At 34.8% G+C, this 27,196-nt stretch overlaps 1 protein-coding gene across 4 annotated transcripts in view; it reads right to left on the minus strand.

Annotated features, from left to right (window-relative positions):
• LOC117402388 (1-phosphatidylinositol 4,5-bisphosphate phosphodiesterase beta-4) overlaps positions 1–27,196 on the minus strand; it is a 163,326-nt gene that overhangs the window by 26,238 nt on the left and 109,892 nt on the right. For 2 of the 4 annotated variants that reach the window (XM_059024261.1, XM_059024259.1), the window contains exons 15-32: positions 26,505–26,598; positions 25,913–25,992; positions 25,713–25,797; positions 25,508–25,598; positions 24,102–24,197; positions 23,275–23,295; positions 21,992–22,092; positions 19,142–19,219; positions 18,011–18,152; positions 15,942–16,026; positions 14,603–14,727; positions 14,045–14,096; positions 13,518–13,620; positions 12,489–12,653; positions 7,333–7,537; positions 2,447–2,535; positions 1,274–1,424; positions 862–914 (exon numbers count right to left, since the gene is read on the minus strand). In XM_059024261.1, coding sequence (XP_058880244.1) covers positions 862–914; positions 1,274–1,424; positions 2,447–2,535; positions 7,333–7,537; positions 12,489–12,653; positions 13,518–13,620; positions 14,045–14,096; positions 14,603–14,727; positions 15,942–16,026; positions 18,011–18,152; positions 19,142–19,219; positions 21,992–22,092; positions 23,275–23,295; positions 24,102–24,197; positions 25,508–25,598; positions 25,713–25,797; positions 25,913–25,992; positions 26,505–26,598 — 1,816 coding nt within the window. The remainder of the gene's footprint in view (positions 1–861; positions 915–1,273; positions 1,425–2,446; positions 2,536–7,332; positions 7,538–12,488; positions 12,654–13,517; positions 13,621–14,044; positions 14,097–14,602; positions 14,728–15,941; positions 16,027–18,010; positions 18,153–19,141; positions 19,220–21,991; positions 22,093–23,274; positions 23,296–24,101; positions 24,198–25,507; positions 25,599–25,712; positions 25,798–25,912; positions 25,993–26,504; positions 26,599–27,196) is intronic. The other 2 variants (XM_059024262.1, XM_059024260.1) reach the window with 1 other exon arrangement.

Consider the following 27,196-nt stretch of genomic DNA (forward strand, 5'->3'; position numbering starts at 1 on the left):
TATTGGAGAACCAGACCCTCTACTTGGGACATCCTACCTGCTGTATTTGGTTGCAGGGAAAAGCAGTAGGTGATTGGCCAGCTGCTTATCTCTAACTAGCAGGCAGGAGTGTCCCAAAGGAGTGTCTTACAGTATAAAAAGGGTCCATCTGATATACCTTGGGCTGCTGCAAAGCCATAGGACTCAGACAGTCTGTGCTACTTAGTGATATTTAAAAGCTAAACTCCTCTGATCACCCTGTGTCTAACCGGGATCAGAGTTCAAGAGGAAAGAAGCCAAAACCACAGACGACCGTGTGTACATCCGGGGTCAGGGTTTGGTTAATTTGTGCAGGAACAGGGATCAGATTTAGGATTTTACATCCCGAAAGTATAGGAGCGAGGTACGTAAGTGGGAACTTCTGTATAGTGGAGTAGCAGTCACATGTTGTTTGTAATTTTTGTTTCATACAGTGTTTTATTCTGCCTTTTGTACGCTTCAGCATACATCCTCCGTGAGTTACCATAGTGTCACGTGATTTGTTTCTACTTGTGACAAAAATCCTGCATGCCTGGGAGGCATGTCAACAGCATCTTCCGTGTCTCTCTGAATCTCCCTGAATCTCTCGGACCCCCCACCCCCCATTACAGGAAAAACACAATATGAAATAGAAAATACGAAGAGGAGGATGAACATAAAATGCTGTCATGCATGTCAAAGGAATGGTTAATGAAAATAATGTATTTAAACATTTTTAGTCCCGGGTGTTTTGACTGCAAACTTAATAGCTACAATATACAAAGTGACTAGAAGTCAGTCAGTAGTAAAACTTGCAGAATAATCAGTTTTTAAAACTGATTAACTGAAAAATGCTGAATTTACCTTCATCTGTTTCAAGTCATCAATATTCACCTGAGGCACAAGTGCTGCTGTGTCTAGAAATAAAGCAGAGGTAAATGTTCCAGTTGATTAGTTTTTATTTTTCCACTATTAAGAGTAACTCCATCTGTCTAGATGCTGACAATGCAAATGCAGTCTAGAACAGTACCCAATTTGTATGTGGTACTGGGGTATGAATTAAGAAGCTTGTGATGCAAGGACCAGTACTTTTATTGTTTGATTTAATAAACATGTCAGCTTAACAGATTTTATTATTCACCCTATTATGTTACATGTTTTCACTTTTTAGGTCTGTACTTACAAAACGTTCAAAAGTACCAGCTGCATAAAAAGGTGTTGTAAATGCATCATTACTTCTGAAAACTTTATTATATAATGTTACTGCATCACTTACCTTTCTTGGCCTCATTACCAATTCCCTGGCCAGACGTTGAATTTTGTCTCAACTCAGAGCTGCTCTGAGGTGTCACATTTGCTTTGACTTGGTTAACCTTCCCTTTTTTGTCATTCTTAGAGCTGTCATTTGGCACATCTGCAATGTCACTCTACAAAAAATATATAAAATAATGTTTTTACTATATTAGGTCAACACTGCGACATTATTTAAAGCTATTTAATGTTTTTACTGTTGTTTTTTTTCCATTCTTTTTACATTACATTTACAGTTATGTTAAAAATAACAAAAATGATTAAACATTTAGAATTAAATGCACATTATCATTAAACCCCAACCACAGAAAGTTTAAGGAATAAAGTTATTACTGAAATTTCCCCAAAGACTCTGTGATCTCTACCCAATTCATACTAGATATATCGAAACAGGCATGAGGCATGAGACTGTACATAATAATGTATATCAAACCACCGTAATGACCACAGCCAATCCAGAAGGTCTTTATCTACAGGGTAGCGTGTGGACTTGATGGGAATGTAAAACAAAACAAAAAACAAAAAATTCTACTCATTCTTTAATGAAAATGGCAATTAAGAATCTCACAATATCTTCAATGACAGAAAAATAAGAACATTACAGACAAAACCGGGTTAAAAGGATACTCCCATTAAAATTAAACTAATAACAAAAAAGGACCTGCTTTACTGAAAAGGGTCTAATAAATGGCTTAAAGCTGAAATATTTCCATTATTCCCCTGCAGCCAAATACATCAACCTGCTGCTGTGCACATAGGATGCTCCACTGCTCCACTGTGCATACATGAGCTTGCAAGGCCTTGCTAATGAGACGGAACTGGCCTGGGTGAATTTATACCAGGTCCACAATGCATCACAATCATTTCTTAATACTAGGATTTGTATGTTTTTAAATGGTTTGTTTGTACTTTTTAAATATGTCAACAATCTCTGCAAAATAACTTGTCAAGGTCCTTAAAACCAGGATTTTTTTTACATCTTTTAAACTTTACTCTTGTTAAAGACCTTAGCTGACTCACTACTTGGCATAAAAATTGTGTTACACCAGCACCAAACATGGGCACACATACGTTTGCACGCAGATCTTTAATGAATTAGGCCCTGTATAACAGCAGCTCTAAATCTGATTTTACTTACAGTTTCAATACCCATAGCCCTCATTTGGTCAGCCCTCTTTTCCGTGATAGATAAAAACTTCTTTGGATCAGACAGAGCATCAACAATCGCTAAAAAACAAACAAAAGAAAATAAGTAAGTAAGTAAATAAATAAATAAATAAATAAATAAATAAATAAAAACATTTAACAGATCTGTTATGAGTTGTTTCCTGAAATTGGACTGACAGCAGTATATCTCAATTATTTAAGTCTAAAATAATTGGTTCAAAATGTGAACTCTAAGGCAAACAGCACAACAAAATATAATACACATCACTTGTGTATAAATGCAGCATTTGTCATATACAGAAGAAAAGGCATAGCCTGTAATAGCAAGAGATGAAGTATTTATGACATTCAAAGTAGGTTAGCCAAGAAGCTATATCCCTGTGTGCATGGAAAATGAAGAACCGTTTTCAGCCTGTAGGAAACAGATAAATGGATTTTATCCCAATGTTGTCTGTAATGGTGCTATGAACATGATGCCAGCTAATGGTGCATGAAGTTTCTTTATTATGTTTTTAGGGCTTTATATTTTGGAGTTATTTGAAATGAAAAATAAAAAGCTTACCAATCTTGCTTTTTAGCTAAAATGGTCGTTGATTTCTATATTATCTCAGTGTAAAGGCCTTGTTTATTACAGTGAAAAAAACACACTTTACAAAGTAAGTAATATATTAAGAGACTGCCATGAATACTCAAAAAAAATGAATGTGGTATAGATTTAGAAGATATTTTAAACTGCTCCTTAACCTTCCCAAGTATAACATTAAACAAAATGAGGTTTCTCAAAATTAAAGGTTTCATATACAAAAAAATACTGAAATTATTGAAATTACTGAAATCTGTGTTCACTTTCTTGCAAGTAAATTCAAATGTTAATGTCCATAAATGTATAATCCCAAAGCCAAAGTATCACCTGGTGTATATTTTAAGTCAAGCATCCAACTTAAATCCAATAAATCCAATAAATCCAACTGGTCGTTCACTCAGACTAAGGGTTTGCAACATTATATACTACTTCAGACATATCCTTGAACCTGATGTCAGGAATTTCAAAATCAACATCTTCTGATTTATAAAAGGCCTTTATTATGTAATTTTATCTTTATTATGGAAAAATGACAACAAAAATGCTTTAAAGAGATATGCAAATAACAGCTTCAATCATTTGAGATAGTAGACATTTCCATTTTAGGTTTGACATGGAAGACTTACAAATTGTATGTTAAAACCTGGTAGCACACTTTCTCTGGAGTTATCTGTTTTATTTTTATTATAATTTATTAATTCTCAAAAAAATGAATGTGGTATAGATTTAGAAGATATTTTAAACTGCTCCTTAACCTTCCCAAGTATAAATAATTTATTAATTATATATATATATATATATATATATATATATACACATACACAGTACTGTGCAAAAGTTTTAGGCAGGTGTGAAAAAATGCTGTAAAGTAAGAATGCTTTCAAAAATAGACATGTTAATAGATTATATTTATCAATTAACTAAATGCAAAGTGAGTGAACAAAAGAAAAATCTAAATCAAATCCATATTTGGTGTGACCACCCTTTGCCTTCAAAACAGTATCAATTCTTCTAGGTACACTTGCACAAAGTCAGGGATTTTGTAGGCATATAGTCAGGTGTATGATTAAACAATTATACCAAACAGGTACTAATGATCATCAATTCAATATGCAGGTTGAAACACAATCATTAACTGAAACAGAAACAACTGTGTAGGAGGAATAAAACTGGGTGAGGAACAGCCAAACTCAGCGAACAAGGTGAGGTTGTTGAAGACAGTTTACTGTCAAAAGTCATACACCATGGCAAGACTGAGCACAGCAACAAGACACAAGGTATTTATACTGCATCAGCAAGGTCTCTCCCAGGCAGAAATTTCAAGGCAGACAGGCGTTTCCAGATGTGCTGTCCAAGCTCTTTTGAAGAAGCACAAAGAAACGGGCAACGTTGAGGACCGTAGACGCAGTGGTCGGCCAAGGAAACTTACTGCAACAGATGAAAGACACATCATGCTTACTTCCCTTCGCAATCGGAAGATGTCCAGCAGTGCCATCAGCTCAGAATTGGCAGAAAACAGTGGGACCCTGGTACACCCATCTACTGTCTGGAGAAGTCTGGTCAGAAGTGGCCTTCATGGAAGACTTGCGGCCAAAAAGCCATACCTCCGATGTGGAAACAAGGCCAAGCGACTCAACTATGCACGAAAACACAGGAACTGGGGTGCAGAAAAATGGCAGCAGGTGCTCTGGACTGATGAGTCAAAATTTGAAATATTTGGCTGTAGCAGAAGGCAGTTTGTTCGCCGAAGGGCTGGAGAGCGGTACACGAATGAGTGTCTGCAGGCAACAGTGAAGCATGGTGGAAGTTCCTTGCAAATTTGGGGCTGCATATCCATCATGCAATACCATCAGGGAGGCAGCTGATTGGCCCCAAATTTATTCTGCAGCATGACAACGACCCCAGACATACAGCGAAAGTCATTAGAACTATCTTCAGCATAAAGAAGAACCCTGGAAGTGATGGTATGGCCCCCACAGAGCCCTGATCTCAACATCATCAAGTCTGTCTGGGATTACATGAAGAGAGAGAAGCAACTGAGGCTGCCTAAATCCACAGAAGAACTGTGGTTAGTTCTCCAAGATGTTTGGGCCAACCTACCTGCCGAGTTCCTTCAAAAACTGTGTGCAAGTGTACCTAGAAGAATTGATGCTGTTTTGAAGGCAAAGGATGGTCACACCAAATATTGATTTGATGTAGATTTTTCTTCTGTTCACTCACTTTGCATTTTGTTAATTGATAAATATAAACTATTAACATGTCTATTTTTGAAAGCATTCTTACTTTACAGCATTTTTTCACACCTGCCTAAAACTTCTGCACAGTACTGTATATATATATATATATATATATATATATATATATATATATAGTGTGAAATATTTCACTTATTTTAAGGTTCGTAGCCCCTGAAAATCAGACCTAGACACAAGAATTTGAAGTTTTGAATAGCACTTTTGGTTTGTTTTATTAATTACAGAAATCAAAGACAAATGAACAAAAACAAAACAAAACCTAACTCAGTTTTTGGAGTGCTAACTAAACTGTTCAGGAACCTAACAACCTGAACAGCTAAGCTATGTACCAGTTTCAAAACCACTTTTACACGTTTACACATAACAGCAATACACAAAAGGTTTACACAGAACATTTTCATTACTGACAGCCTCTAGCCACACTGACTGCAGATTGCCCAGAACAAACATTTTTCCTGGTTTAAATACCTGCCTGCTAATCGCAGGTGGTGGCATTCATTTATTATTAGAGCCAGGTGTCCCCCACCCTGGCTCCCTCCTGTGGCTTTCTGGGGGATGTAGTCTTTTGGCCCCTCCTTGACTACATCTTATCCCCTTCTTCCCCCTGGTCTGTCACAATATACGAGTGCTGGGACGAACCAAGGATTTTCATGTTCAGATATTCGCTCATAATATAAGAGACAGCATAGCAGTAGAGGCAGGGGGCGTGGCCGTGGCCCATGTGTGTGTGTGTGTGTGTGTGTGTGTGTGTGCGCCTTTATTTTACAGCAAGACCTTATAATATGTAACATGTTAAAATAGAAAAATATCCCAGGAGTAAAGTTTTGTAGGACTTACTTTACCCCAGTGAATTAACTACAAAACAAAGGATGCCAAATAACAGTTGTTGTTAACGTTTTTTTTTTTTAATTCCCCAAATAAATAGTATATAAAGTTGACACCACATTTTATATATTTATTTATTTATTTATTTTCATTCCTTGCCATTGCCGTTTCTTCACAGTAAACAGTGGCCACAGTGGTAATGGTAGGGTGGGCAATTTTTTTTTAGATTTCAAATGGCATTGTAAAATGAAGGTGAAAAAAACCTCACCGCTTTGCTTCTCGTTTATTAAATTCCACATAACAGAAAGTCTCAACAAAAAATATATACCGGTAATATCAGGGCTAGAACTTTTTAAGGCAGTAGTGAGGATTTGCACCTGGAAAGTAGATAGCAAAATGGTCTTATTCGGTAGTAGTTTATTCCACTCATAATTATACTTCACTGACTTCACTGTTATTTTTATATCTTTAACAGGTCAAACCTGAATCACTCATTGGTGATATTTTGACTGATTCCAATAAACATGTTCATCTCTGTATATCATTCGTAATTAAAAAAATCTCATTTCAGTCATTAATTCATCTACAGTATAGACAAGAGTCTTGCATATCAATTCACTTGTGAGTGGTCATTGAAATTACCTGAAGTTATTATTTAAAGATACTTCCACAGTATGTACATGTAAAAATAGGCATAATTCAAACATAAAGATGGAAGAATTGGCAGGCAACTCCATACATCTGCAGATTTTTTTTAACACCTCTTACCAAATTTATTATATCGCTCACTGAGGACATGCTTGCCCTCAGGGAATAATACGTCATAAAATATGCCAATAAGACATGGAATGAGAAACAATTGTTTAATAATGCAGTTTGAGAAGGTTAGAAATCTATGACTTATCAATCTGACAGTAGTAATTATCTAGTTAAACCGAAGCAATATAGAAAGACATATATTGAATAAGCTTTATTAAGCTTTAAATGTTCACAATTAATTAGAATGCCCTGTCACCAAGATGAGCCGCAATGCACATACATACATACACACTGTACACTCGTCTCACACACTAGACTGTGGAAAGAGTATATAGCTACAGTAAGGGAACATCTCAGGCCTACTGAGAAAGCTGAGACATAAGCAGAAGAATGCAGAATAAGGCAACTCTGTATACTATTTTGGATTGTCCTTACCTCCAAATCCATCCGGAACATATGTTTTTAAAACAATGTTACAGAAAACGGTTGGCAGTGATAAAGGTTTGTTGCATTCATTTCGTAGGGAGATATGTCTGTAGCCAGCCTGAAGACCATCCAGAGGTAGAATTCTCTGACCAATCAACTTGTTATTGTCATCATAAACTGCAATTCGGAGTACAGCAAGGTCAGGCAGAATCACCTAAACATAAAGCAAGACCGGTTTTATTAAAGCAGTCATCTGAACTGTGGCAGATCACAATACCCTTTATCTGCTACAGGTGATGTGCCTCTGTTTAGAAGATTAAAACAGATCTCACTGTGTTTGACAACAGAATAAAGATTGTCATATATATATATTTTTACCTCACCATTTTACATAACTGCTAACTGAATGGTGATCATGGAAAAAACAGCCATTAAAATCCCTATGTTAGGAAACAGGATATCTGAGAATTATATTTTAAAAAAAGCACTAATGCATTTTGGCTCACCAGATTGTACTTCTTGTGTGGAATCTGGGAAACTGCAGACTCCAGTAAACAGATACACAATACTATTCACACTACACTTCATACAGAAAAAAGCCAGCTGTCCATTGTTTCAGTTTGGCTATCAAGGGCGTTCTCAAGTGATCATGTGTTTGAAAACAAACAGTGGGGGCATTTGTACGATTCCAATGGCATACAAAATATTTGTCTTGCATTAAATTTGATCTGATGTGAGTTCTATAGGTCATGACACACTATCTCCTTACAATACAAGACTTGAACTCATTGTATAAAATTGCACAATATATACAGTACACAGTACTAACACAAATTATGGAAATAACACATGATTTACAACAAAACATATTTTTCTAGGAAAGCAGTACAACTAGGGATGGGGAGCTTGTTGCCAGATAACCCCCAGTGTTTCCATTATGTGTGTGGGTACTATTGTATATATATATATATATATATATATATATATATATATATATATATATATATATATATATATATATATATAATAATGTGTAAAAAATAATGTAATCTAATTTAATGAACTATTTTAAACAGATTTCAAACAAAATCACAGAAAATGTGAACAAAAATACAGATCAAAGAATCATGATAAGTTTTCAGGATGAAACGTGACACACTGTCAAAATTAAACCATTACAAAGTTAGTATCGGGTATGACCTCCTTGAGCATTCACACAATCCTGGCAGCGTTGACAACTTTAGCATAACAGAGGCAGACGTGTTAAAGGGACGAGGAGCTCTTAAAATAAACAAATCCCCTGGGCTGGATGAGATCCTGCCGATAGTACTCAAAGAAATGAAAGAAGTTATTTACAAACCGCTAACCAACATCATGCAACAGCCTCTTGAGACAGGCGTTCTACCGACAGACTGGAAAATTGCAAATGTAATACCGATCCACAAAAAGGGAGACAAAACCGAACCAGGTAACTACAGACCAATAAGCCTGACTTCTATTATATGTAAACTTATGGAAACTATAATAAGATCCAATATGGAACATTACCTATATAGTAACAGTATCCTGGGAGACAGTCAGCATAGTTTTAGGAAAGGGAGATCGTGTCTAAGTAACCTGCTTGACTTTTTGGAGGATGCAACATCGACAATGGATAATTGCAAAGCATATGACATGGTTTATTTAGATTTCCAGAAAGCTTTTGACAAAGTCCTGCATAAAAGATTAATTCTCAACCTGAACGCAATAGGGATTCAAGGAAATGCATGCACATGGATTAGGGAGTGGTTAACATGTAGAAAACAGAAAGTACTGATTAGAGGAGAAACCTCAAAATGGAGCGAGGTAACCAGTGGTGTACAGGTCCTCTGCTACTCCTAATCTACATTAATTCTGGTATAGTAAGCAAACTTGTTAAATTTGCAGACAACACAAAAATAGGAGGAGTAGCAAACACCGTTCCAACAGCAAAGGTAATTCAAAATGATCTAGACAGCATTCAGAACTGGGCAGACACATGGCAAATGACATTTAATAGAGAAAAGTGTAGGTACTGCACACAGGCAATAAAAATGTGCATTATATATATCATATGGGAGATACTGAAATTGAAGAAGGAATCTATGAAAAAGACCTAGGAGTTTATGTTGACTCAGAAATGTCTTCATCTAGGCAATGTGGGGAAGCTATAAAAAAGGCCAACAAAATGCTCAGATACATAGTGAAAAGTGTTGAATTTAAATCAAGGGAAGTAATGTTAAAACTTTACAATGCATTAGTAAGACCTCATCTAGAATATTGTGTTCAGTTCTGGTCACCTCGCTATAAAAAGTATATTGTTGCTCCAGAAAGAATGTAAAGAAGAGCAACCAGAATTATTCCGGCTTTAAAAGGCATGTCATATGCAGACAGGCTAAAAGAACTGAATCTGTTCAGTCTTGAACAAGGAAGACTACATGGTGATCTGATTCACGCTTTCAAAATTCTAAAAGGCACAGACAATGTCGACCCAAGGGACTTTTTTTTACCTGAAAAAAGAAACAAGGACCAGGGGTCACAAATGGAGATTAGATAAAGGGGCATTCAGAACAGAAAATAGGAGGCACTTTTTTACACAGAGAATTGTGGGAGTCTGGAACCAACTCCCCAGTAATGTTGTTGAAGCTGACACCCTGGGATCCTTCAAGAAGCTGCTTGATGAGATTCTGGGATCAATAATCTACTGTAACGGGGGAGGTGGGGGGGATCTGTGTTGACAATCTGGCGCATGTGTGGTACTGCAGAAAGGGGGCAGCAGCCTCGTAGATCCACCTGTCAGTCATGGTAGTGACACGGAGAGGTGGGGAAGAGGATGTGTGGGCTTTCCCTCTCTCTGAGTGGCTGAGAGGCATGCACTGGGGGATTGCGGCAAGACCTCGACATTGTTTTCTTGAAGTCGTGCAATTATTATTATTTTTTTGTTTTTAACAATATTTTATTTTTATAGTAATCTTTACAATGGGGAGGGAAAGAAAAAGTTGAATACATAAATATGTAAAAATACATACATATATAAAAAAAAAACATAAAACATAAATAAAGCGTAAAATAAAAATACATTAAAAATCATAATAAACCATAATACAAAACAAATTATATAAAAGTCCCGCAATTATAATCCTAGCACTGTCTGTTCTTGCACTGTCCTGCTGGAAAATCGACACTTCCGGATTGGCCTGTTGAAATGGAAAAACTGTTCCCTCAAGGACTTCGTCAATGTATCGCTGAGCAGTAAGTTTGCCCTCAATCTGCACCAAAGGAGTTCTTGTGTTAAAGGAGATTCCGTCCCACATCATCACACTTCCACTGCCCCACCAATCAGCATAACACTCACCACGACGACTTCACACACATTGTCTTCCGTCAGGTCTGTCAAGGGCAAAACGGCATTCATCGGTGCATAAAACACTCCACCGCTCTCTCTGCCGCCACCTCAGATGTTCTCTGGCCCACAGAAAACGGCGATTTCGTCTCTCAGCTGTCAACATGTTACCCCTGAATGGCCTCCGAGCATGCAAATCATTTTCTTGCAGACCGCGATCTACAGTCATTCTGCTGATGCGCGGGTTATTTCTTCCTGGAATTTCTCGTACTGTAGCCACTGCAGTCTGAAAACGATTACGCAGATGGATCAGTCGGAAGTGACGGTCCTGGGCTGGTGTGGTGACCCTCTGCCTTCCAGGACGTGGCCTGTCCCTCACAGAGCCGGTTTCCTGGTTTATCTGGACTAGTCTGCTGATTGTTGAAGCAGAACATCTAATTCTCTGGGCAACTTCTCTCATAGACAGGTCGCCTTCAATTATTCCGATAGCAACCAGGCAATCTTCATTACTCAAGCAGGGCATGGTTGTATCTTTCGCTGTTCTTGCGTTAATTAAAATCATGTCTTTTCTAATGGCTATTTATACAGATTCTTAATCAACTAATTTTGGCAATTGTAACTAAAATACCAAATACTGAGCACTTGGTGCTTTTATGAAATCACATGACTCGAGCTCAGTATTTGGTTATCCCAAGGAACAATACTTCTCAAACAATCAACAAACCTATCTGCTCACTATTTAAAATGTAAATAACATTACTTATGTATTTCATTTCTTTCAATTTGGTTAAGAATATTTTTTCATTTGTTTCCTTTTATTCTTTACAAAATAACACATTAGCATCTGTTCTAAAGCTTCCAACTACTGGTCATATATATATATATATATATATATATATATATATATATATATATATATAGTAAGAGGTACAGTATAATACACAATACAAAACATATCCTTCCTATTTAATATCTTATTGAGTGTCTTATTTACCATTGTATATTCTTCTTTCTGCGTAGGTCACTATTTACTATTATAACTATTCAGGCAAAGCATACATTTTTCGACCACTTCTAAAAGCTATATATTTTTAAGTGAGATTGGTTAAAAGTTACCATGTAGCTGCAATTTTTCTGTCCCCTCTGAAAATTTAAATTTATAACTCAGAGTTGCAGTAGTGGCTGAAATTAGTTGCACACTCCTAGAGGTCATTTAAGTCTAAAAAAAGCCCACCTCACTGCAGATATCGACTTCTAGAAATGGTTAAAAACATACATTTTTCATTTACTAATTAGCAAGACTGGTAAAAAAAAATCATCTTTGGAGGAACAACATTAGATAATTTGAGAGAAGACACATAATGGGATATTAATTGGCTAGATAAGTAAATATAGAATGTATTAAAAAAACAACCCTTTCAAAATATTACCTCCTAAGTACAAATAGTAATCCGACCTTTTTTGAGTGCACCTAATGTCACAAAAGTAATCAGTTCTAGATGAAAACTGCTAAGAATATGCACTTTGCATATTTACTCTGTTTGAAATGTTATTAAGACCCTTGACCTTGCTTGACTGAAACTAAAGCCAATGTCCTCAAATGTAACCAACCTAAATAAACTTACACTGTCTAATTAATATAGCTCAGATTTTGCAGCTGCCCTGTTCTCATATTCTTCAAAGAGGATAAGCGCTAGTCTAACTGTTTCCTGGATTCTCGAGGCAAAACTGTTCCCTGAAGGACTAGAACAGCAGAATATTCAAATAAATTAAAAACAATAAATAAAAAATAACTGTTACATACCTTTCTAAATACAAAAGGCTCCTCGCTGTAAACAGGGTTCAGACCATTGTTCATGATCATTCGGGTCCGGAACTCCTTGCGTATGGTGTCTGTGGGTAATCCATACATGTCCACCTCTACATATGTGCCAATTTTCTTGTCTGATAAAAACTGACCTGAAAAAACCTATACAAAATACACTGATTATGCAATAACAATTTGAAGGCAACACAGAACTTTATCCAAAGTAGGCCCAACTTGGTACAAATGAAAAATAATTTGCTCTGTTGTCTTTGGTACTCAACCAATATTTCTTGATTTGTGGATTTACAGCTTTAATCTATAGTTACAATATCAGTTAAAATGAAGAAATAAGTATTGCTGACTAACTTTCTGACTAATAGATATGACTAACTTTCTATGTCTCAAGCTAGATGTTGTATAATAAAGTAATGGTTACCAGATCTAACTCATACATATACTTCTGATAAAATACAGAGCATGATCTTCATAAAGCATTATCATCCTTGACACTTCATAAATAAGTGACCCGAAATATAAACACAAAATCCTACAAAAATGGTTGAACAGAGATCAAATTGGATTTTGAATAGGATGGCTGTATGACATGAAAATACAGTACATATAAGAAAAACATGATTATACTCAAACTGGTATTTTTATATACATTTACAAAAATATACTTGAAATATCGGGTTAATGCATGAGGTCACATATATAGCATAGGGAATATCAATTCTGAGAAAAAAAAATAAACAGAAACATTACAAAACTAAAGAGTAGACAGTAGTAAATAAACAATTATCCCCCACCCCCTTACTTTTTAGACCTCTTTGACAAGGGTATTTTGTATTTATAGGTAAGCTATATCGCAGTGTTATAAATTGAGATTTGGTCAACATTCAATGTTAATGAAAGTTAATGAATGAATGGATAGGCTTTTACATATATACTCCATTTATATATTCCTCTGGTAACAGCTAATGACAATCCTTACCGATATGTAAAGATATAAATGTAAAAACTTACTTGAACAGAACAAGTAGCTGCAATAACACCATCTACAGGTGTTTCTGAAAAAGGGTCAAACATTCGGTCAGGTCGCCGCATGAAGTCAGGTTTGAGCAAGTACCTGGAATGAACAAGAACAAGTATGTATGGGACACATATCCTCTGTATGCAACATAACGGCCAAACCAATGCTCCTATTCAGAAATGTCACTCACTGAGGGGGGCATGGTGCAGAGCTAACCTTAAGTTCCATTCAGAGACCTCACTTAGATTGAAGTGAGTGGTGGGTATCCTTTTTTAAATGTTTCAAATTGTTTGAGCGTGAACAGCCCCTCCAGCTGCACTTAAGTGTGAGTGGTGAGTGTGAGTGACGTCTTTGAATACGGGACTGAAATGTAAAATAATCTCTTGTGTTATTCCATTTCCTTTAATGAGAGGTTTCCTCTGGTTATGCTTAATACAGTATGTCAAATTAATTTGTTAACTATGAGGTACTGTGTTCTTACACATGATGATAATGGTTTAAATTACAATACAGTACTCACCCGAATGATCCATTATACTCAAATTTCCCCTGGTTCAACTGCATTGCCAAATCTGAAATAAATAGAAGGATCCAGCAAAGGATCTTAACAAATTACAGTCCCAATTGACAACAAGCTTGTGTGCACTGCATGTCATTCTCCAGAAGGATATAAGATTTATTGGATTTAAAATCAACACAATTCTAGTCAGGAAAGTTTATTTTTTATTTAATGTATGTAATGACACCAAAGTTGCTGTGACAGATTTGTTTTCTCTTTTGTACTGTACACACACAAAAAAATATGGAAATAAAAAAAATGGGAATTTACATTGGGAAAACAATGGCTTCCTTCCCAGCAGGATTCAATAATGGAATCTTTCATTTTTTTAAATGCGGTTATTGTTGTTCCATTTTAACCTTACTCATTTCTCATGCATTTGTGATTCTCCACACATGATTTCACATCAAGCCATATGTCTGTATCCAAAAATGCCATAAGCAAAATTGTGGCATCTGTTTGCGATTTACTGCTCTATCCCTACATTGGGATTTGGGTTGAGTGGACAGCATCTTTTACCTGGGGTCTGGTAGTTCAGTGAGACCATCTGGCAGCCAGCGTTCCAGAAGATCTGAGGCATGTAATTACTGGAATCCACTCTGCCTCCTTTGGGGTAGATTCGACTCATTTGTCGTTTATTATAACTGTGCATCTCATTAAGGAAAAAGAAGCATTAGCTTTTTTTCTAGTATTTTTTCATTTATAACATTTATTATTTCGGGTAATTTATTTGTAATCCAATACTTTTTTTTATTTACAGCGCTCCATACATTTTTTAAAAAAAATCCATATTTTTACACTAAGGTTGTTACTAGAGATAAGCACTTTGGTTTTTGTTTTTATTATCATTAAATCAAACTTTGGACCGCTGATAAAAAGGTAATTGTATTGGTAATTAAATCACATGGCAATTGACTAGTTTGCACTGAAAGAAGTTTTCTCTTATTCTTCATTTTATCTAACATCTTTTAATATGTTCCTCCAAATGTTATGCGGTAATTTATTAAACAAAATAAAAATACAAAAACAAAAAAATTGTCAGTGAACCACCGGACTCTGGAGGACAAAGGCCAGCCTTGCAGTTATCTGCCTGAGCTCACCAGGTGCCTGGCCAGTAGGGTCTGCTGTAGCGTGACGTGGAGAAACAGTCCTTGGCTGTTTTGCCTCCCTAACCCGCGGAGTGGAAGAGCAAAGCAAGGACACAAACCTGCGCTCCCCTGACTGTATAACTGTATGACCCTGCACACCACGCGACCATGTTTTTTAAATTCAGGCCCATGCTGAAAAATGATACAGAGCTTATATGTGGCACTCACCCCCTTCTGCTGCTGCAAGCAGTAACAGAATGAAGGATGGATTGTTGTGTCATTTCAAGTGATGGAAGAAGAAGCCTGGAGCTTAGAAAGAGGAAGATTGTGTATCTGCAGCTTTAACTCTTAATATTGTAAACCATTTAGAAAAGCTATATTGTAATCTGAGCTTTCTACCTGGAATCATCAAACCCACCAGAATTAAATATAATGTTTACTTGAATTCATGCTTAATTCTTTCTTATGTTAAAAACACATTGGTCAATTAATTCCAGGATTGTGAACAATTTAAACACCCCTGCCCCCCCAGGCAAGTGCTTCATTGAAGCCTTTTATCCAAGGACCCCCTTTTTTAACATCTTACTAAGAGTGTAATGTCACAGAATATAATGCACACTGCAATACTTAAACAACATTGTGAAACCAGAGTAAGCTGAACACTCAGTCGCTCAGATTTTTTTTTTTTTTTTTTTACCACATCTGCTTAAGCCTTGACTTAAACTCATCTACATTCTGACAGCACAACTTTAGTTGGCATCAAAGGATACTTTACAAATTCTATGGCATTAGTCTTCAAATATCCCAGTCCAACAGATTCGTTAAAAGATGACATATTGTGATGGATGTTCCTTTCTAAAACAACATACAAAAAAGCATAACGTAATTTGAGAACTAGGACTGTTCCTTACTGTCATGTCACTCTAATGGCCATGTTCACAAAGCTCCGGGGGACCCCTTGTCCAGTTCTGATAAAACCTGCTAAGGTCACTGTTTAGCCCAAGTTATTATAGTTTATTCGAATCTGGGGTATATGGAGGCCCCCAGCCTGTTCTCTGTATGTCACATTGACATTTTTATCTAGATAAGCACTTATTTAATTGTGATGAAACTTGGTTTGGACAGTCCTCAACTCTAGTTATTGAGAGGTTTATAATCTAGGGGTATCTTAAGGGTTCTGGATGTCAAACTTATATTTTCTATAAATGCATACTGTGGACCTAGGTCATGTTGATTAACTTTTTCATGGGGCTGACAGCTCTAGGGTTGTATTGTTAGCTGTAACTGGGGATGAAAGTCACTGTTAGCTTGTTAAAAAAAGCCAATAACAGTCCAGAACAGTTTCATGAATATCAAACTATTTTTTAAATATACAAAAATACATTTTTTTAAAGCTTTGTTAACAGGACCCTTAAAGAGTAAGTAGCGGGGTTCCGAAAAATAGTGTTATACAGTCTCCACGTGTTGCTACAACTGTTTAAATAACATACCTGTAAGTTTCCTTTTCATTGTTAACATCCTGACAACATTTTATACTTTTAGTTTCAAAGCTTTTTTCAAAATGGCCGCTCTAGTGCACTGATAGTGTAAGGATTACTGCCTACATTGTCAAACAGGTAGCACAGCAATAACAATCCATGATGTGGTACGGCACAGAAAAGCCAGAGCACTTTTTTTTTTTTTAGAGGAGATCTCAAACCCCAATGCACTAGAGTGGCCATTTTGAAAAGATCATTGAAACAGACTTTAAAGTTATAAGTGTAAACAATTTGTCAGGATGTTAAGAAAATGACAGGTATGTTATTTAAACAGTTGTAGCAACACATGGGGATGTATAACGCTATATTTTTCGGATCCCCGCTACTTACTCTTTAAACCCTTAGCTAAATAGCTACTTACATTTTAAATGGTGTTTTATATATAAAGAATTACATTATTTACTGTTTTGTTTGTACACTTATTGTGATTTGTGCTGTATTTTATCCATCCCCCACGCCAATATTTACCCCGGGTTTAATATATATTGTTTAAAGACAAAAAACAACCCATACATTACAGAACTGATAGAAATTGGCTACCTGTCACAGGTTACACAAATAGGGGCCAATTTCATAATATTTTACACTGTCAACAATTTTTAAAACATTTTTAAATATAAATCCCCAAAACACAAACAAAAAAAAAGAAATAAACAAGTCAGATGTTAATAATGGCTCCTATGTGCAAAGTTGTTTTTACACCTTTTTGTAACATGCACTTGTGCAAAAGCCTAGTAAAATGTGGCTACAGAATTAGAAAAACATAAATCTCTTTAAAACAACATGCAGGAGATAATATCTCTGTGACTGTGCGGAGCACACACCAGTCAAACACCAATATCTTTGAATAAAAAATGAGTCTCAGTCTGCACATTAATGTATATATCATATATGTATGATATATACAGTGTCTGTGTGTATATATGTATACACACGTACATATTATATATACATGTACGTATATCTATATATATATACACACACACACACACCACACAGAAGCTGGAGAGAGAAAATCCAGCTTCTGTGTGGTGTGTGTGTGTGTGTGTGTGTGTGTGTGTGTGTGTGTGTGTGTGTGTGTGTGTGTGTGTGTGTGTGTGTGTGTGTGTGTGTGTGTGTGTGTGCTGATGAAGTTATAACATACTCTCCTATGCTGTACTGCCTCCCTGTTTATCATTCCACATGTTATCACCTAGCAGTAATAATGTTCCTAAATTGAAAATATAAAGGTTTACATCAAGGAGTATCAAGGCATAAATAAATAATTATATTTAAATTCTTTCATTTAGCTTTATACTTGCCTTCTGCCACATTAAAGCCTTGAAACTTAACAGGCTGAGCGTAGTTAATCATTGCTGATAGGTAAGGGTGAATATTAGTTGTAGCTCCTACATACGTATATGAGGTGATCCAAGCCTGTTCATCCTCTACAGTTATACCACCCTGCAAGTAAAGAACAAAAGCTGTAAAGCTCATGTATTAGAGTTTGGATAGAGTGACACAAAGTAAATGCTCTACAACTAGAATTAATTGTTTAATTAAACACACATTTATCATAAATGACAAATGTTTTTAAGAAACCTCTTTAAAGTTACCCCATATGATATCAGACTTTAATTTTGCAAGTTTTGTTAATTATATAGATAATAATAATAATAATAATAATAATAATAATAATAATAATAATAATAATAATAATAATAATAATAATAATTATAATAATAATAATAAAAATGACCTTCCATTTCCGGTTTCGACACAATCAATTTGTCTGATTGTAAAAAATGCTTCTTATGGTCTTTTGTTTATACAACCATGCCCAAAAGCTTTGGATCACCCTATAGAACTTACAAATTTTGCTTCATGAAGTTGAATGAAACCTGCTGAATAATGTTACATTACCATATTGAATTACATACTTCATAGTTTTATATACTTTTAAGCTTTATAGTTTTCCATATACTTAATGAAAAACTGAGAACTGAAAAATGTGACATTTCAAAATCTAACATACTGTACTACTATTATGGCTTCCGGTAGACTTTTGCGATATCATTTTGTAGTTTCTTTAATTACATGATATTAAATAAAACATCGAAATTATGTTCATATATATATATATATATATATATATATATATATATATATATATATATATATATATATATATATATATATATATATATATACACACACATGTATTTTAACTATGTCTCAATCCTAAAATTCTAGGTGATGCAAAACATTTGGCCATAGCTGTATATTATGAGACATCCCAGAAATAGAGAGCAAAATGGCAACATTAAAACAGGATGAAGTCTGTGAAATGTAAAACTGGTTAAATTGCATTCACATCCAGAATTCCAATTGTAAACAAGAAACAAATCCATGTTTGATCTTTTACAGTATCTATTATTTATCTTAAATACTACCTTTTTGTTATTTTCCTGTTCAGCTACATCTGTTACATCTGATACATCTGTTATTTCAGTTACCTCTTCTTCAATAACCTTAAAGATAAAACCAGTATTTACCCATGTATTTAGAAAGAAAACATACTCTGACATATTTCCTCAGTTACAATTTTGGTTACATTTTCATTTGTGGAAATTTTCTATAAGTTAACCAATCAATAAACTGGTAACAAATAATCTATTGGTCACATTGCTAACATATTTATATAAAAAAAAACACCCTTGCAACCTATAGTAATACATAATACATTGTAATAGTATGTAGACTGTTTGCACAAAGCATACAATTGACAATAGTAAGGAACTCAAAGGAAATATAGCATGGGCACACAATTTCATTCCTCAAGGTCCGGAAGCCTACTGCTCTTTGTTACACCTACAGTATAACCTCAGTTAGTTAATTAAAGCAATTAATTTTCTTTCCAGTCTTAGGGCCGGACCAAATCAAAGTTAGCATTTAGCGAACGGTAACAAAACACAAGAAAAATTCTAAGCAAAATCTTGTGGAACCAAAACGAGCCCTTTTCGCCCTTCAAAAAGCAGCTATCGCTTGTTGACTACAAGTGGGTTGAGAAGGGGGAGTGGTTTGCTATCGCCCAACCAAATCTACTCAATTCCAGCTATAAATCACATCGCAAGACTTTCGCAGGACCGGATTTTACAGTCAACTTCGAAAAAAAAAAAAACATTAAACATCCTGATATTTGCAAAAAAAACCCAAAAAACAGTACATGCCTCAAGATGCTCCACTGACCTTATATATCGAACACTTCCACACAGCACAGAATAATTTAAAATGAATAATTTACAGTATCAAATATTAGTATATGTATTATTCCTATTATTATCATAATATATGTTGTGTTTGTTGCACCCTTAAACGAAACACGCACAAGACTTCTTTAGCCTACTTTTTTTTTTTGCCACAGTTCGAGTTAAATGTTTAAACAAAGCAATACGTATTATTTCTTTAATACGTACAAACAATAAACTCTTTTCTACTCACGGAGAGGTTTGCTTGAAGCAGTGTCTCTTTCAGTGATGGTAAAGCTTTTTAGATATATTTTCTTTTATTTCTTATCTTTGTAGTAAGCTACAACTACGGACAGTACACTTTTTTAAAAATCCATGGACATATTCACACGTCGTCTGTGGTGTCACCTACCTCTGTTAATTATTCATTTCTTAAAGGCACAGTGCTCCATTACATTGAACTTCGATCAAACGCAAGGCTAACAAATGTAAACAAACTAGAATACTAATAAAGAACGTATTAATGTTTTAACCACTTTAAAGATATTAACTTTTAGTTTTAAACATTTGGTTGCTCTCGTAAAGTACTTCAACATGTTGGCCTACACAGAAGCATTATGAAGCCCAAATTCTCGGCATGTAAGAACAAGCCCACCGTTCTAGTACAAGGGAGCACATTTTGGCTATACCATGTCAGCATGCCAAGCGGTCCCCTCAAAACGTATAAATCCGTGTAGATAACAAAATTACGTAATACCTATAAAGGTCATCTCAGAAGCATCAAGATGAAGTTTTTAAATTTGCTTTGGGTTTTCGACAGAAGAAAGTAAATATTGCATCATTTGGGCCTTGTCTACAGTATTTAAAACACATTTTATAACTAGTAAAGTAGAAATAATAATAATAATAATAATAATAATAATAATAATAATAATAATAATAATAATAATAATAATAATACAACTACCCTACTGTGCCCGTTTAAAAAAATCTGCAATCAACTTTTTTTTCACAGCACTGGATAGCATTTCATTCCACTTCTTATTGTATAATATGTACCGGTACTGATCCTGGCGACAGTGTTATGTTGGTTTTTGTTCTATTCTATTCACCCCAAGTTTTTTTGTTTTTTTTAAATCAGCATTTTAATTTTATAATAGTTGCACGGAGTTATACAGCCTTGTGCACAACAGGGCTCTGAGTAGCATGGGGCACTGCCAGTCGGGTATGAGGATGCTGGCATTGCATGGTGCTGACACAAGCCAGGTCACAAAAGTCATGAAAACAATGTGGAAATGAGGTAATTGCCAAGTGTATTGCGTGTGTGTGTGTGTGCGTGTGTGTGTGTGTGTGTGTTTTCTTTCAAATTCACGTCCATATTTTTCAATATTTTACACAATAAAAATAAAAGCAGATAATTCTTATTCTTATTCTTATTATTACTAATAAACATATTTTTATTATTATTACTACTAGTCGTAGTTGTATGTAATAGTATTCATTCATTGATATTCAGACGAAACAGTAGTACAACACAGATTTTTATTTTATTTTTTTCTGTCCTGGCTGTCTTCGCCTGCCTTTTCGCATGTTACCGCCTTGTTTCCGCCCCTTCAAAATGTCACAAATACCGGCTGGGGATTGGTCAACAGCTGCTTTCATGTTGCTTTCGGCGGTCCCTCCTACTCCTGTGAAACTTCTCTCCGCCCATTTCAGGGATTGGAAATGGCTAGTTTTGGTTTTGTGATAAAGAAAATGTGATATGGAAACTAGCGATATTATCGCATCAACACTCTTTTCCAAGAGCGATCAGGGTTTGATTTGGTCTGGCCCTTAGTCAGTTAATTATTTATTGAGACCTACAGTATAAAACCTGGTGAACTCTCGACCTTGAGTGAATATAGTTTGGTAGGGAATCAAGGCTTTGTTTTGTAGCCAATAACACCATCACATGTTTATGCTAATTTAAAATATTCTAATTCAATTTTTGTGTAAAGATAGCATTTTACATAAAGTAACTTTATAATCACAGTACACAATCCGAGAGAAACCCACCTTCTTCACATTATTTGTCTGTGCTTCTGTCTGACTCAAATCATCAGAGGATATTTCATTGTCAAACTTTAATTCTGGATGTGCTTCTTCTTCTGGGTCGGCTTTTAAGAAAAACATAAAATTAGTTGAATAATGCTATACACAGCAATACTAAAACACGGAACCCACGTAAATACAGTAAACCAACAGGCAAAATAAAAAGGGAAAGTAAGAATTAGAGAAAAGATGCAAACTAAGCTGTTGTGTCTAATGTTCAATTGTAAAGTGGTTCAACACTCACCCAACACCAGTAGAGCAGTAACATTTAAAATGTTACTACAGTACAGCACTTCAAAAAATATTACCACCAGTGTTCAGATTTGAATTAACCTTTCTAAACCGCAAAATTTGTGTATTTATTTTTTTGCACAATTTGATTTTGTCTGTGCTGTGCATAAAGAACTGTTCCTGCCACATACCACAAGTTGAAATGTACATTGTTTTGTAAATACAAAAGTATTTAAAAGCCCTTATACATTATGGAAACAATAAATACAATCTGTGAAACTACTGTAGCACCAGTAAATGCTATTCTGACCTTTATTGTGTGGCAATTAAGAGATATACAGGGCGATTAGATAAATCAGTTTACAACTCTGTAATGCTGCTGAGGAGAAATAAATGTGTTTGATACCTTATTAAGAGATCATTGTCTTATTAGTACAACATTATTTACTAGGATTACAAACTAATGTCCACTTTTGATTTTCTGAAGCATTTGTCTGTGTTGTGTCAGGCACTGATGGTTGTCTATTATTTTTTCAAAAACAGGAATAAAAACAATTATAAAATAAATTAACACGAGAGTTGAGCATCTGTAATTTCTGTAAAGAGTTGGTAAATGGAAAATCTCTAAATCACAGTTTCAGACGCCGTACACATTAGTCAGTAAGTCTGGTAAACAATGATCCAAGAAGAAGAATCAATAGAGAATTATACAAAACACACGTAAAGGATATTAAACAGATAAGAAATGAGAAAAGATGGATGGTATTAAGTTCTGAAGGTATAAAGCAGTGAATGTTTTTTATTTTTCTATTTGTTGTTGCTAAAGAAGCATAAGAATGAGGCTTTATAACCACCCTGTATGAACTTCAGTTCTATTAATCTCAATGTGTAGTGAAAGAATTACGCCCTAACAACATAATCACCAATGAAATAAAAGAATCCCAGGGATAAACTAGAAAGAGTAGAGTAAATCAGAGATAGAGAAGGGTCTTTCAGTCACCAAGTGTTTTCCTTACCAATTGTTGGTTTGGGGCAAGCTAAAACGTAGGACAATAAAACAATTGTTTAATCACCAGGTTTTCAAGAGTATTTTTTATAAATATATATATATATTTCCTTTAGGCCAACATCATCTGTTTTTTTTTTTTTTTCCCAGGTTTTACTAATACATTGAATTAATTTTATTAACTTAAATTTTAAACACATGAAATGAAAGTAAAATGTTCTTCTATTTTTATTATTATTATTACTAACTAAAGTTAAGAATTCAGAAGGTATATATTGTTAGTGGTGCATTCTGCTTAGACAGTTAACTGGGATATACTGCCACCTTGCAGTTTTTTTTATACTATTGCCATAGGTGTAGGTAAACACCTGATATAGTTTCTGATATTATAGAAATCCTTATTCAGGAAACCTAAACTGATATACAAAGTGGATATTGGGATACTTATTTTAACTCCCTGTTCCTTCATCCCACTTTGGTGTAAAACATGAGATGCTGTATTTAGACCAATAAATTAGGTCAGTCCAAATGAAAATACCAATAAGTCTGATTATAGCAATGCAAAGACTAAACGATATAATGTATGTCTGCTTGTGTACAGGTACAAGTAAAGATAAGTATATTCAGAACAACTTTAATGAGAACATATTGAAATGACAGGAGGGGTAGCAGGTGTTTTACAATTTCAGTATCTGGGGTGAATTAATATACAAGCAAACAGAAATAGAACAGTTCCAATATTTAAACTGTTTGAAAGCCAGCATACTGTGCACTAGCTGACCCGGTCAAACCTGACAGGCAATGTAAGCTGATAAAATGTATAACAGTATAACTTACCATTTTCTATTTCTTCTTCATTCTCATCTTCCAAAATGTGAGCGGGAGCTGTTGTTTCTCCAGCTTCCATGAGTCTTTTAAATGCCTCAAGTTGCTCTAAGGACAAAATGAATACATAAACAAAGGAGTCACCTAAAATATCAAAAAGGCACACAAAGTTACTAAAAGAGTACTGATGCAAATATGTAATTGAAACCATTTCTCCATTACAACTCTCTCCCTGTATAAACTGTGCAATGTTGCTACAAGAAAAACAACCTTCATGCTGTGTATATCTGATTATATGTATATTAAAAGTTTAGTGACTACATGGATTACTTTCCTTCTGCCACACTCATGAATACTGTACAACACAAGATTCCTTGAGATGCTAGTTGTCTATTTATTAAATAGTCTGTAAAAACTGATGCACACATTGATACAATTTCCCATACACACAGGTCTCAAGAGACCATTGTTGTTAAAAGGTAAGCGATTACCATAAAAACCAGCGTATAAGTTGCACTGGTGTATAAGTCACACCCCCCCCCCCCCCCTTTTTTCAGACAACAATTTCAGGAAAAAGCCTATAGGTCACATTGGTGTATAAGTTGCTTTTTAGGACCCACTAAAAATACCTAGAAAATAGACCTCTACAAAGGTTTTTACAGAAAATGTTCAGTAGGCTGCTGTGAAGTGCAAATTCAAACAGTAAACGTGGTAGAATTGTCACCAGTTGTTGATTACCACCTGCAACAACATGGGTTTTGTGGAGTGTGTCAACCTCGTTGGACCTCAGGTACACAAACAATGCCTGACACAATGAAGGACAGGACTGCTTTGAAGAGCCACTACTCATTTCAACCACAAAAAAAGCTGTATTGTATGTGTATGTGCTTACTACTCACATACTTTGATATTCTGAATTGAAATACACGCCCTCCAAAAGGACTGGGCTAGATTTTTAAAGTTGTCTTAATTTTGTCTATATTTTGATCACAAGGATTATATGGACCTAATTTTGCAAACAAATAAATAAAAAATAAAAAACTTTATTTCCCAAACAGAAGCAAATGCAATTCTGGTTCATGAATAGAAGCATAATGGCAGACATAAAAAATAAAAACAATAAATGCATGGTTAAGAAACTGACTTCCGTTAAAAGCAGACGCACATTCTCATATTACGTTAAAGCAATTTTAAATACACATGCTGTACAAATGTTTCTCACTTATAATAGTTTTGAATTTTGAACAAATCCCTGGTATCATTATTCCCCGGTACATGTTAGAGTTGTGTATATTTTAAAATCATCAGTGAAAGGAGGGATACTAGAGTGAGGGTCCATATGTTTCTAAAATCAATGTTGGGGTCCCCTTGCATATGAACGGCCTTTGTAACTGTATGCAATGTAAATGTTGGCTTACTCTTCTCAACTTCAGCTTTAAGCCTTTTATTTTTAATGAGTATTTTTCTTTTCAGGTCATTAGGAGAAGGCAAAGGTTGTCCAGGTTCAAGCTGTAAAATTTCAAACAAATATTTTTTTTAGTTGTTGTCATTGTAATATATCTTTTTTTAATTATAAGAAAAAACAAATGATATATACACACACACAATTTAAAAAGTACATACCGGATGACTGTCAAGTGGTTGCTTCAGTAACAGATCTCCAAAAATCTCTTCACAGTACTTTGCCATCTTAAATTGCTGTGGTTTACTAAAATAACAACATGTAGAGTAAACCAATTCATTAAAGGAAATATAAAGTAGTTTGAAAAAGAATATTATACCATTCTATTTAATTTATTTTTAACAGTAACAAATAACCTTACCTGCAGTGGTTTTCAAATGAAAGGATCACTGGATACTCTGATGTGGTAAAAGCGGTTTCTTTAATGGCTTGAATTACATCCTAAGAGAATAAACAGCACATTGTTTTATTTTTATTATTATTTATTTCAAGACTCAGTCACATCATACACATCAGTAAATGAAAAAGCACTTTCTGGTAGTACCATAATTGTACACAAATCACTCCAATACATTATGTATGTCCATTTACTGTGACACATTACTATGATAGCATCACCTACTGTATGATACACTTTCTCTGAAGTTAATTTACTACTGTTCTTACTGTTCATTTTGATTGTACGATATTAATCTTTTTCACCAGAAAGCCCAAAAGTTTTTTGACCGCAAATGACAGCCATATTAGATTGCTGATCACTTGCAAATTTAGACTTTGTATATAGAAATATGAAATTTGTATCTCAAATGCTTTCTGAGGAGATGAAAGTGTGACAGTGGAACTGTTGTTTTATGATTTTTAAAACAGTTTCTACAACTATGGTGCACAGCAATATGCTAAAACATGGTATGTAACATTTCCATTTTTGAAAAAGGCTTTGACTTTATATTTACCTTGAAGAGAATATCTGTGCACATGGCTTTCCCGTGGGTTATTATTGGTTCTTGGTCTTCCCCTTTCCCATCCCAAATATCCAATTCTACACATCTACACAGTATAACCAATAGAAAAGCCAGAAGCATTTTAATATTATTATTCCACTTCTTTTAAAATACATACAGTATTAGGCTTCACCAGTGCCCTATTCCCAAAGCCTTAACTAATGATTTGCTTAAATAATGATTAACTGATATTTAATATTCATATACTGTAGACGTTAAATATTGAGTTTTGCCAATCGTCACAACTTTTTTTCAGTTAGAAAGAAACTCAGAATATAGGAGCAAAAATCACAAGTTGACCAATATATTTTTCTTCAGTGATACAATTCTCCCAACATCTTGTATGTTCTTTCATTGTTATTTTACATATTGTAAAAAATTATAAGCATAGGTTAAGTATACACAGGAGTCTCCATCAAAATGGTATTCCACATGTGGTTTCTTACATTTGAATGACCTAGAGAGCGGCACAAACCTCTTTCTACCATGTTCTACTGTTATATGATAATAAAGAGGCCCATCATTTAACAGATGGATTAATATAGAGTTTAACAATAGAAGTATTTGTAAGTTTTGGAAATATGTAATAAAATATGGCATAGTATATTCCACGTGCAGTTATATATCTTTTTCTACAAGTTTAA

This window comes from Acipenser ruthenus, chromosome 5 (assembly GCF_902713425.1).
Source record: "Acipenser ruthenus chromosome 5, fAciRut3.2 maternal haplotype, whole genome shotgun sequence".
NCBI classification, from domain to species: domain Eukaryota; kingdom Metazoa; phylum Chordata; class Actinopteri; order Acipenseriformes; family Acipenseridae; genus Acipenser; species Acipenser ruthenus.